Source organism: Mytilus galloprovincialis, chromosome 4 (genome assembly GCF_965363235.1).
Source record: "Mytilus galloprovincialis chromosome 4, xbMytGall1.hap1.1, whole genome shotgun sequence".
Lineage (NCBI taxonomy): Eukaryota > Metazoa > Mollusca > Bivalvia > Mytilida > Mytilidae > Mytilus > Mytilus galloprovincialis.
In genome coordinates this window covers 65,356,900-65,370,520 of record NC_134841.1, presented here as the reverse complement: position 1 = coordinate 65,370,520, position 13,621 = coordinate 65,356,900, and the positions used below count along the sequence as shown (strand labels likewise).

The 13,621-nt window shown below is 32.0% G+C and overlaps 1 protein-coding gene across 3 annotated transcripts in view; it reads right to left on the bottom strand.

Moving 5' to 3' along the window:
- LOC143072713 (centlein-like) overlaps positions 1-6,894 on the bottom strand; it is a 75,108-nt gene extending 68,214 nt beyond the window's left edge. For all 3 annotated transcript variants that reach the window (XM_076247805.1, XM_076247806.1, XM_076247807.1), the window contains exons 1-2: positions 6,819-6,894; positions 3,441-3,533 (exon numbers count right to left, since the gene is read on the bottom strand). In XM_076247805.1, the coding sequence (XP_076103920.1) occupies positions 3,441-3,462 (22 nt within the window). In that variant the 5' untranslated portion in view covers positions 3,463-3,533; positions 6,819-6,894. The remainder of the gene's footprint in view (positions 1-3,440; positions 3,534-6,818) is intronic.
- Positions 6,895-13,621: the final 6,727 nt, after the last annotated feature.

The following is a 13,621-nucleotide window of genomic DNA, read 5'->3' as shown; positions in this document are numbered from 1 at the left end:
GTAAACAGTGCAAAAAAAGAATTAACAGAAATGTTGAAATCCTCTTGTTTCTGGGGTAAATTAAGACCCTAACATTATCTTCTCTTTTGTTGCAAATAAAAAAACTATTGGAGCAAACTTTAACTTAAAATCTTTTTCAAGAAGAGAAAAGTTGGCTAAAAGAAAATACCAATATGTTTTTTTAATCATTCTTTGAAACTTCCAACACCTCTCCTGTATAATCATATTTTAATGATAGAACAAATATGGATCCTGAAAGAATTGCTTTTCTTTTTACAATTTGAGAACTATTTGTTACATGTATATTTAATAATTAATTCCACCTCATGTATTAATGCTGTCTTTTGATTGGATGAAAGCCATGGTATTTTTCACCAATTTTCTATTTATTGGGATTTTTTTCCTCTGCCGGGGAATTTGCCCTTAGGGAATTCCATGTGCCGGGGTATTTGCTAGCAAATACCATGGCAGATGGAAAATACCTTGTCTAAATATAACTCATCTTTCGAAGACCTCTAGACTTTACATGGCAATATCGATAAGTACACATACACACGCATGATACACACGATGGAAAACATGGCAGACGACGTTTCAACAAGACAAGCTCAAAATCGCTTTGGAGATGCATCTGAAGATGACGTTTATCATCTTTTAACCAACATTAATTCTAAGAATACTGCAAAGTCAACAATATTTGCAGTGAAATTGTTACAGGATTATTGTTTGGCAAAGGAACTTGATGTTGAATTTGAAAATTTGCCGGTGTCAGAATTGTGTACACTCTTGAAAGGATTTTATATCAACTTGCGGCGCCATAACGGAGAACTCTATACTCGTAGCAGTTTCTTAGTGGTTCGTCAGAGCTTGAATAGGTTTCTCAGAAATCCACCAGTTAGTAAATCTTTTGATATCATGGCAGATTCTACTTTCAATAATGCCAACGATGCATTCAAAGCCATGTGTAAAAAAATGAGACAAGAAGGAAAGGGAAAGATTCAACATAAACCAAGTATTCAGAAAGGTGATATAGTCAAACTTTACAATCATCCTCGTGTATTTAATCCTAACATACCTACTGGACTGCTTAACAAGGTGTTCTTTGAAGTCATGCTGTATTTTTGTCGTAGGGGACAAGAAAACTTGAGAGACCTGAAAGTGTCCGATTTTGACATTTTAACCGATGATTCTGGTAAGCGCTATGTTAGTAAAGTTACATCAGAGTTAACAAAAAATCATCAGGTGCCCAAACTGAGGAATTTGAACCCGAAGGGGGTAGAATGTATGAAACAAAAACTGCAATGTGCCCACTGGCATCTTTTGTTAGATATTTAGAGAAAAGAAACCCAAATTGTTCTGCGCTATTGCAAAGACCTAAGAATGAATTTGATGAGAATGGTAATAGTTGGTTTCAAAACAAGCCATTGGGTAAAAACACACTTGGTGATATGATGACTTCTATTTCTAAAGCTGCCAGTTTGTCCAAAGTCTATAGTAACCATTGTATTCGTGCAACTTGCATTACGCTTTTGAATGAAGCAGGATTTGAAGGACGCCACATTATCACTATATCTGGCCACCGTAGTGAGGAAAGTATCAAATCTTATTGCCGTGACACAACAAACAAACAGAAACGAGAAATGTCTAAATTTGTGTCTGAATTTACCACCGTTACTGAAACTCAAAGTGAAAATCTTACTGTAGAATTCGACAACAGTGTAACGGAGGATGAATTGGTTCTCTCCGCTTCACAAACTGATGAAATTATTGATGAAATAGTGCAGGGAGAAGTGGAGCTTCAACCGTTAACGGATATCACAAATATTCCAAACACAAATCAACAGGTGAAAATTGACTCTAAAGTTGCTCCTCATTCAACAGGATCTGGTTTCATGTTTCACGACTGCAATGTTACCATTAATATGGTTCAGCCATAAACATTTCGACGCGTCTGTTGGCTTATTGACCTAAAGCGCCATTAATTTGAAAGTTTATCGTTGGAATTTTAAATTTTACATTTACAAGTTACTGACTCGTTACATGTATTTTAATTTGTTAAAAATATTTTGAAATATTTAATATCAATTATCAAACATATATTATGATTTGTGTTATATCTTATATTGTGCCTAAGTGTCAAGATATGAATTCGAAATCAGAAAGTCCAAATTTCGTCTTTTGCAACTCGAATTTACTCATAAAACGTATACAAAGAAAGGCGTGAATGTATCTTTTATTGCTGTTCTTCATCCAGATGTCACTGTTAGTTTGGACCTATATCCAACAGAAATTGCAAAATATTATCCCCAGCTGAAAATATTGTTCATTTCTTTAAAGGTTTTTTTGCTATTCTTCATCTTGAATCACATTTTGTGTTGGTAGGATTTTGTGTCATTTGAGCCTGTCACACAGTAGTTAGTAGGTTTAATTTGTTTAAGTCACGATGGTTATCAGGCTTTGTCATAAGCTGTGTTATTTTATTTGACCCACTAAAAATCCATTCTGTAATATAATTAAAACTTCCTACTAGACTATTAACAGTTTAGTTTAAAAACAAGATTATTGTACAGTGAGGAACACGGAACAGCTGATTACAATATATACATATACAAGTAGCAAATATTAAACAGTCAAGCAGGACCTGATTACAAAAAATATCTGCGGTCAAGACTGATACTGATACAAAAAAAATAATTTGGTGTAGCAAATATTAAACAGTCAAGCAGGACCTGATTACAAAAAAACTGAAGTCAAGACTAATACTGATGCAAAAAAAAAGCATTTGGTGTAGCAAATATTAAACAGTCAAGCAGGACCTGATTACAAAAAAACTGAAGTCAAGACTAATACTGATACAAAAAAAAAGCATTTGGTGTAGCAAATATTAAACAGTCAAGCAGGACCTGATTACAAAAAAAATGAAGTCAAGACTAATACTGATACAAAAAAAAAGCATTCGGTGTAGCAAATATTAAACAGTCAAGCAGGACCTGATTACAAAAAAACTGAAGTCAAGACTAATACTGATACAAAAAAAAAAGCATTCGGTGTAGCAAATATTAAACAGTCTAGCAGGACCTGATTACAAAAAAAATTCTGAAGTCAAGACTGATACTCATACAAAAAAAACATTTGGTGGAGTTAAACAATTATATCATGCTTACGAGGGGTATTTTTAAGAAATATCGGTTTTGAGGTCAATTCTGAGGTCAAGATAGAAACAAAGGACATTCGGTGGAATTAAACAATTATATCATGCTTACAAGGGGTATTTGCCAAAAATACCGGTTTCGAGGTAAACAAATTTCCCTCGCCTAACGGCTCTGGAAATTTGTTTACCTCTCAACCGGTATTTTTGGCAAATACCCCTTGTAAACACGATATATTTGTATAAAATTTCAGTGTAATTACAATATGTAAAGAACTCAAGTAGATCATACCATAATCGTACATTCCAGCCATTTCTTTGGCTTTTTTCAGCCCATCAGTTCTTCAGTGAAAGATTGCTTTTTTCAAGAAGTTCTTCATAAAAACTAAAAAAATAAAATAAAGTTTTAACATTTGATATAATGATAAAAAGTCGCTCACCTGTATTTACTGATGCTTTGGAAATCATGTAAAATAAGGTAAAAATCATAATTAATAGTATTTAATACATGTATCATTAGATGTCTGCCATCTTGTTGTAATATCTAAGATAATAGCAAAATCTGCAAAATTTCCGAAAAAATTACTAACTCAGGGGCAGAAACACAACAATGGTTTATCGGATTTGTCTGAAAATTTCAGGGCAGATATATCTAAATATGATGAACATTTTTGCCACCCGGCACATTTGCTCTAATGCTTCAGTTTCAGATATAAACCAAAAACTGCATTTTACCCTATGTACTATTTTTAGCCATGTCTGCCATCTTGTTTCGTGGGCAGGGTCATAGGTCACATTTTTTAAACTAGATACTCTAATGATGATTGTGGACAAGTTTGCTTAAATTTGTCTTATTAGTTTCAGAGGAGAAGATTTTGTTAACATGGTAAAAGATTACAAATATTTACAAAATTGTTAAAAATTTACTATAAAGGGCAATTAAATCTCAAGGGTTGACTGACCATTTTGGTCTTGATGACTTATTTGTAGATCTTACTTTGCTGAAAATTATTGCTGTTTACAGTTTATCTCTATCTATAATAATATTTAAGATAATAACCAAAAACTGCAAAATTTCCTAAAAATTGCTAATTCTGGGACAGCAGCCCAACAACAGGTTGTCCTATTTGTCTGAAAATTTCAGGACAGATAGATCTTGACCTGATAAACAATTTTACCCATAGTAAGATTTGCTCTAAATGCTTTGGTTTCAGAGATATAAGCCAAAATCTACATTTAACCCCAGGACTGGTGGAATAACAGAAGATGGTATGATATTTTGTACATTGATCATCATTACCAATTTTGTATAGCCTATGTTCTGTTTGTGATAGTACACTTATTCAATGTTGTGAGCATGTTTGTAACACTATTGGTATAATATGGTATTTATTGCAGACATACAGAACTGCTCGTTGATAGACCATCTCAATTTTGGAAACTGATTGGGTTGTGTGAGGGTCCCAAACAGAACAAAAGTATTCAAGTTTGGGTCTGATGTAAAGCTATGTGTTCTCCTTTACTGTATAATGTCAATATAGCTCAAGTGCTGCAAACTCTCAGACTAAGTGTTGCAGATTCCCTAATACAGTCTTCACACTGAACAGTAACCAAGGCTTGTAAAGTTGCTTTCGGGCCTGTAAAAATCATATCTACAGGCCAACAGAATCTAACTAAAAACTTTCAAAAATTGTAGATTTAAGGGCATACGGTACAGTTTTGATCCTGTATTTAAAGTTCGATGAAAATTTCTATATAGGCTTTTTTTTGCCTGATTAAATCAAATATGTAATAAAAAATATACCTTCATGTGCTACTTTTTGAGTTAAATGAAGTCGAAATTTTGTATATTTGCTAAAAATTCAGATTTGTGGCCGTATTTTCCCTTTCGAAAGAAAAACATAACTTCTTTCTTTTAAAAGATAAACACAAATTGTTGTTTGTTAAAAAATTTGTAATTTCTTTATTTTATTACTATCTTATAAATTTATGCATTTTTTATTCAGAAATAACTCTTATTTATCAAATGGTCAAGAATTGAGAAAAAAACGTCATTTTTTGTTGTATATTTATCAAAATTTAAAAAAATGCACTATTTACATTTTTATAAAATTTGGTCCACATCATCTCCCTGCAAAATGAAACAAAAGGTCGTTTTAAAAAATAGGGGTCCATGCACTCGTTTTCAACTTAAATAAGTTTGAATGATAAAAATCAGTCGAAAAATGCATCTTTTACCAATATGTCACAGTTTGACGTCGCAAAAATTAACATTTTACGTTAGCAACGTCATTACCTCCCCTGTAACTGTATCGTATGCCCTTAACAGTTCATCTTGAAGACTGCCAATATGGGGTCATAGTCTCAAATTACAGTTGATAACATATTTGAATTAAAAGAAATAATTCATACAGACTTCATCCCCTTTCACAGGTAATGCCTGCTTCATATACAATGTAGACGTATTTACACTTGTATGCAAATTTGTCCGCCATTACGTAAAATCACACAGGTTCTCGTAAACTTTGACATCATAATTTAAAATATTTGACGTCACAATTTAAAAGTGATTGTTGCTTGATGTCAAAAGGTGATTTGGAGTACACTACAGCTCGGTGGATTTTGCTTTGTTCATCGACCCACTAAGGGAGTGGGCACCAGGTGGGCAAAATTTCTACCTTGTCCACTCGGCCCACCCATAGGAATGGGCATGCAATTTCTTTTGTTTAATCTAAAGACTAGCAAGTACAATCACTTGAAAAAAAGCAGATAAGCATTTGTAATCAATATTTTTACAAAAAAAAAGAGATTATAGCTAGAGTGGGCACGGGTGGGCTGCCCACTGAGGGCAGGTGGAAAAAGCAAAATCCACTCGGGCTGCTGTGTAGATCTAAGGTCATTCGGAGACAAGATTCAGCTGAATACCAAAAGTGTAAATATGTTTATTACAAATGTAATAAGGGACGACATCAAAAGATCGATGTAGGATAAAAAACTTAAATCAAATAGTTTGGGGGTGGGCGGTCAACATTGCTGCAAGTTTTGTTAATCTAAAATCGATTTTATATATATCCCTATTGGTAAATCAATTTTTCACAAATTAATTTAAGAGAGGGGGTGTGGGGGTCAGTGAAAAAACTATGTGAATTAAGTTATTTATCCGTCATTGAACTTTTGATGTCGTCCCTAATAGTGAGAAGGAAACAAACAAATAGGGATAAGATTGTTAGTCTGTGCATAGAATGGATGTGTTGTTGTTTCAAGGGTTTCAATGTTAGTTAGAGTGCTTTGTAACATTAGAATTTTCATTGAAAAAGCATGCATACTATGAAAACATACATTGTACGTCTGATATGATCTGACCATTCATTGTGAACAGTCATTGAAGAGAATAATTACTTGCAATATGGCATTCTTTTTCTCCAATAACGATAAAATCGAATGTTTGTGTATTCAAATTGACAATAATTTGAAAATAGTGTCAAATAAAATTTCTCAAATCAAGATCGGACATGATTTTGAAGAAAGTTTTAAAAAGGCATATCCCTTGTTTGCCGACGTTTTCTTCCATATCACTTACAACACCTGAAGTGTAATGATTTAGTTTAACATTTTGTTTTGTAAATGATGGAAAATACCAAAGTAAAATGCTTAAAATGTAGTTGTTTGCCTTTTGAAAAAATCAAATAGTAAACCGGAAGTTTGGAAACCCGCTGCCAAACAACTGCCGTAAACCAGATTGTTGTCGTAATTTGAAGGTATTAAAATTATTTTCATTTAAACTGTCAGTCTAAGTTTTTTTGCTTATGTTGTTAAATTGAAAGCTTTCATTCATAATGTTTTTTAATGTATCCAGTAATTATTATTTTTAATAAATTACGACAATCCTCTTAATATTTCCCGCCAAACTGTCACTTGTAAATATATTTTATGCAGTTCTATTTTTCAATAAATGTAGATTATGTTCAATGTTTTAACCAAACCAAGTATTCAGATCCTGCTTAATATTGTTTGTCCTCTATTGTTTGATTTGTCTTATAGTCACAGTTCAACTGTCTTTCCAGAGACCAAGGATTTTTATCGCAGGCACTTTTAAAATTGTTTTCTATCCATGACCATGGGAAGATTTACTATCGTATCCGTATATATAACCAAGGACGTATAACTAACTTATATAAGGCCTTTTTACAATGTGACAATTTTGGGTCATTAGGGAGCTACCATTTGATTTTTATGGGGGGCTAGGATGAAATTTGAAAAAAATAGGCAGGACAGGAGTTTTGAGTTAAAAAAAAGGCAGGATGAGACACTTTGCAAAAATAAAAGGCCGGATGACAATTAAGGTAAAAAAAGTCAGGATAAACTAATAAAAAAAAAGGCAGGACCGAATAGAGTGAAAAATAAAAAGGCAGGACAGAGATTACAACTAAAAAAAAATGCAGGACAAAATTTTTCATCCTAGCCCCCCCATAAAAATCAAATGGTAGCTCCCTTAGTATTTTGTTACTTTACCCTGTCGGCACACAATGTCTTTTTATGCCCCACCTCACCTACAATAGTAGAGGGGCATTATGTTTTCTGGTCTGTGCCTCTGTCCGTCCGTGCGTCTGTTAGCTTCAGGTTAAAGTTTTTGGTCAAGGTAGTTTTTGATGAAGTTGAAGTCCAATCAACTTGAAACTTAGTACACATGTTCCCCATGATATGATCTTTCTAATTTTAATGGCAAATTATAGTTTTGACCCCAATTTCATGGTCCACTGAACATAGAAAATGATAGTGCGAAGTTCAGTTTAAAGTTTTTTGGTCAAGGTAGTTTTTGATGAAATTGAAGTTACATCAACTTGAAACTTAGTACACATGTTCCCTATGATATGGTTTTTCTAATTTTAATTCCAAATTAAAGTTTTGACCCCAATTTCACAGTCCACTGAACATAGAAAATGATAGTGCGAGTGGGGCATCAGTGTACTATGGACACATGCTTGTTCAGTTTGTAATTTCTGTCTTTACCACAAATTTTAAACGAGGGTGGTAAAGGGTTATTAGTGCAACGTTATCACTGGTTTTTTTTATTTCATGTTCAACATGTTTTTACTTAAATTAATTTGATGTTCAGTTGTGGAAGACTGGTGCCTCGATCGTTCAACGTGTTCTGCTTATTTAATTTGACATGCATCATGATTTTCAAACGCTTAGTTTGCGTGCTCGGTATTTTTCAAATAAAATTCAAAAACTTGGCAGGGATTGTCAAGAAATACTTTTTTAAAAGCCGTAAACCATTTATATCATAAATGTGTATACTAAATTGGGAATAACAAGTAAAACAGTGTTTACATACAAGAAGACAGTGACTCAATCACAAAAAGTTCACATCAAAGTCTTTATTTTTTCATGCGACGTTCATGACAGAAATTATTTCATGTTCAACGTGAAATTATGTCTTATTTCACATTTTTTTCTTGCCAAGCACTCCCATTTATCACCCTCTTTAACCATCCATATATGTCTTTATATTAATTTTTAATCTGTTTAGATCACCTGGCCTAATAGGCTTTGCCATCACTTGGAGACCATCTCTGTCGTCCATTGTACTTTTTAAAAACAACTGCACTAAATATATTAAACTTTAAATTAATGTTCCTTAGGATATCTTGTTTAAAATTTTTATCCAGGGATTAAATCCACAAAGAAACATGGCCATTGTTGCTCAATATAGTTCATAAGGTAAAATGCATTTTGACCTTATATCTCAGAAATCAGAACAGTTTAAGAACATCTGTAAGGGGAAAACTTGCCAGCAGGATGAGGGTTTTTTCTCATGCAAAAATTTTAGAAAGATTGGACAACCCAGTTTGGAGTTGTTGCTTTTAAATGTAAATTTTTAGTTTATCACAAAAACTTTTTTGAAATAAGAAAATAAATATCAGTCGCACATTTTTCAGCAGGTGAGCAATTCAGGCTCTTGGGAGCCTCTTGTTGTATTTACTTTTTAAATTTATCAACCTTTCATTTAAAACTTTTTTACAATTCAATCTCATAGTCTGAAACAGCAAATTTTATCTAACAGCTTTAAGCATAGTACTACTCTGACATCTCAAATGAAACATGCTGTGAAACTTTATATGTGCCAATATCAAAATTTGACTACAGTGAAATAATCCATTATGTAACAATTTAAGATAAGATGATATGTCTATGCTTTTTAATATAATGCCATGATGACATTGATCAAAGAATTCTGTTCTTAACAGATGTACTTAGTATACAAAATTACTAAATTTTTCATCACTATTTTTTTCTTTCTTTGATAAAGGTAAAAGCGGACAAAATTTTTGACTGGAAATTTTTATCTTACAATTGAAGAAAAACATTTCATTTGAACAAAACAAAACAAAAACAAATTAAATTTCACCAATAGACAAACAAATTGTTTTAACAGTTATTTAACCCAATTTTACGAATGAGCAGGATATGATTGTGGATAAACTCATCATAGATACCAGGATTGAATTTTGTATTTAGGCCAGATGCACATTTTATTTACAAAAACTCATCAGTGATGCTCGAAACCAAAACAGTTAAAAAGGCAAAACAAGGAATGAAGTTTAAGAACATTGAGGACCAAAATTCCTAAAAGTTTTGCCAAACACTGCTAAGGTAATCTATTCCTGAGATAGAAAAGCCTTAGTACATGTATGTTGCTTTTATACTGTGCATATATACTAACCACAATAGTTATAACTTGACTTGCATATATGGTCAAATATAATGAAAGGAAGATTTCAACTGTTTCTGATGTCAGTACAATGAAGGTCAAGTTCATAGTTACTAGAAATAGCCTGAAAGTTGTGTAGAAACGTCTTTTCCAAATGATAATACTGTTAGAGAGATCACAACCATTCTTGGATATTATTCATGATCACATAATAAGAATAAGATTGGAGAAAATTCAATTTATTTTTATGTCATTGTGTCCAAGGTCAAACATCAAAGTTACTGAATTAAGGTAGTCGACTGAAATTTGTGCAGAAAAGTGGTTTCTGAATATGAAATGAAGTTATACTTATTGGAATGTAACCATTTTAAGTTGTATGGTCACATGAAAAGAGAAAGATCCCTCTTGATTTTAAGGTCATGATGCCCAATAAATATCAAGGTCTTAGTTTCTAAAAATAGACTGAAATTTATGCAAAAAAGGGATTTTTAGATGATTAATAAAAAACTCAAGATACTCTGCTGATTGCAATCTTACTTGGATATTTAATCACATAAAATGAGAGGAAGGACCTTATTGAATTTAAAGTCACTAGGCCAGAAGATTGTTATATGATATGCATACATATATATTATATTTCAGAATGCTAATGGGTTGGCTTGTATATACCATAGATGTTAGGGAGAATGAAAGATAAGTGGGGCTGAACAGAATGGTGAAAAACCTGTCCTGGAGAACATATTTGGTAATTATAAAAAAGAAGATGTGGTATGATTGCAAATGAGACAACTCTCCACAAGAGACCAAAATGTCACACAAATTAACAATTAAAGGTCACCGTACGGCCTTCAACAATGAGCAAAGCCCATACCATACCAGCATTGTCAGCTATAAAAGGCCCTGAAATGACAATGTAAAGCAATTCAAACGAGAAAACTAATTGCCTTATTTATGTACAAAAAATAAACGCGAAACAAATATGTAACACATAAACAAACGACAACCACTGAATTACAGGCTCCTGACTTGGGACAGGCACATACATACATTATGTGGCGGGGTAAAACCTTAATTTAGTTTCCTGATTTTGAAAGAAAGTAGCTGGTTTACCATGTATGTTTTAAAGATAATAGAGAAATTTAAGAAGGCCATTCGCTGAAAAGAGTTAAAAAAGTGTATTGCTGTAATGTATCTCTTCATGTTTCAATACATGTATAACTAACCGAGTTTTTGCACTATTTTATTTCTCAATATGCACATGACCAGTTTTGAACTCCAAGATTTAAAAAAAAAATACAACTAAGACCTGAAAAAGTCTTAACATTTTTAGTATAGATAGCTTCATAAGGTAAGTGCCCCTCCCTCCCTATAATCACCCCTAATGACACAACAGTCCAGACTTTGTATTTTTGTTTTCGCTCTACTGAATTTATTGTCAATTCATGGCTCCTAAACGAATGAAGACAACTTTTTTTTAATGTAATTAATTTCAGGGCCTGTTTGACTACAGAGCTTTCCTAATTTGTTTTTGCCCTGAATAAGAATGACATATTTGCCATTGGAAATTTAGCAATTGAACTTTCAACTATGAAAGTTGATATATAAAAAAAGCATTGGTTTTTTATTTATCCTTATTTGTTTATTTCCTGTTTTTTAATATTTTGAATTTTTCAATATGTTAAATGACTCTTATTTTTTTCATCACACTTTTCTCAGAAACTTTATTTGACCTCAACCACAAGTTTTCAAACTGATACACCAAACTCAGATCAAGTTGGAATTTGGTTGGTATCACTCTCATAGGTCTCGAGTTGTGTTCCTTTATAAATAGAAATTTGCTAAATTTGCCTTTTCTACACTTGAACTGTAGTTAACAAAATGTTATTTAACTTATAGACAATGCTTATTACTCATTACTACCTTACTACCAAACACTAATCTAGTTAGAATTTTTGTGGCATAACTTTTTTTTTGTTATGTAACATTTTCAATGGATAAATCTGTGTCGTCTAATTAGAAATAAGATTTTACCCATATTTGGGTGCTATAAACAGTTTCGTATAAAAAAAACTAGGGGTTATTCCCCGACTAAAAATAACCATGAAGGGAAACCCCTGTTTATTTACTCAATTGGTGAAAAAGTATCATGTTTTTTGTATTTGTAAAAATTAGTTAATAAGCTTTCAATTAAAACAGGTTGAATGATTGAAATGATTTTAAAAATTATATTAACTTTACGTGTTTTGAGGGGAGACCACTGTAAACATCCTGTTTTTTTGGCAGTGAAAATTGAAAACTTATTTGCAGCCACTGTAGCTCTTTTTGGAGCAGGAGACTGTACCCTGAAACAAGATTTTTTTGAAAGGCCAGGTAAAAACCTACAAATTTCATACAGTTTTGATTATGTAAAATGTGCATGGATCATGTCTTCATGGGTGTGCACATGACCTGGTTTCAAGTTTTTTATGTTCAAATTAGACCTTTTTTTTCCCCCATGTTCATTGGATGGAATATTTTTAATATATTAAAAGTACACATTATTTTTATTTCATTATAAACTAGAGAACATTCTGATTCCAGTGATATCTAGTTTTATACAAGTATCTTTATTAATCAGTCCACCACTAAGGGTCACTTATGTATGGTCCCTCAAAATGTGACCTCATAGAAAAAAACTGTTGATTGCACCCTTTGCATTTTTTGCAGAAATCATTATAGAAAAGAGAAATGGCAGTTAGTGTAGATTTTAAGTACAATAAGATTTGAAGATTTTAAGTACAATAAGATTTACAAATAAGTCAACAGGGTTCAACTGTTGTTGACCCTAAATGACGATTACCCCCTCATTTTATGATATTTTTTTTTTGGCAGAAAGATAGAATATATAGAAATATAATATGTGGCCAAAAAAGAAATTCTGCAAAATAAGATCTACAAATAAGAAAAAAAAGGAAAATTGTTCAGGTGGTATTTAACACTGTATAAATCAGCTGAATGTAATAACCATGTTCTATTGTTTGAAAAGGAAATATTAAGCTTCTCAATGATCAAAATGAGTGTTAATAAAACTGCTTTATATCGAATTAAAAGTTTCCGATAAGGTGTGTGGTACAAGTTTTTTTAAATATATATTTTTGTCAAATGTCAAATAATTTTTTTTTAAAGTTTTATGAAAATTAAAAGAGCCAAATTAATTTTAGTCGAGGTGTTTGGTACAACTAACTAGAGTTAGCTCCCATTCAGATCATGTATACAACCATTTTCACAAAATTTTAACTTGTTTAACAAAAAAAATTTCAGCAACATTTCAGTATCTAATGAATCTTAAGTTTTGAATAAGCGACCAACAAAAAGTTATAATGATCTCCAAGTCAAACTTTTACTATGCATGTGTGATAATATTTAAATTATCCGCACTTCATATGAAACACAAAAAATCCTTTGAATTGGATGGTAATAATATGTTCATTGCACTACACATGCTTTATATTTTTATACTAACAGTACTCTTTGGCTAGTAATGGGCTGAAACTTTTAATCAGTTTTAAGAGGGGAATTCAAACTGCAACTAGAAAAAAGTGTTTAGTTCAGGAGAAATTTGAAAAGGAAAAGCCTCTTTGATAAGCATAGATGGACAACTGTACCATTAAATGCAAAAAAGATATTTAAATGCAGACCAGAGAAAACTTGAATTTATCCATATATTCAAAAATTTGTACAATGATTTTTTAACCCAATATTCTTATATTTTTAGAAAG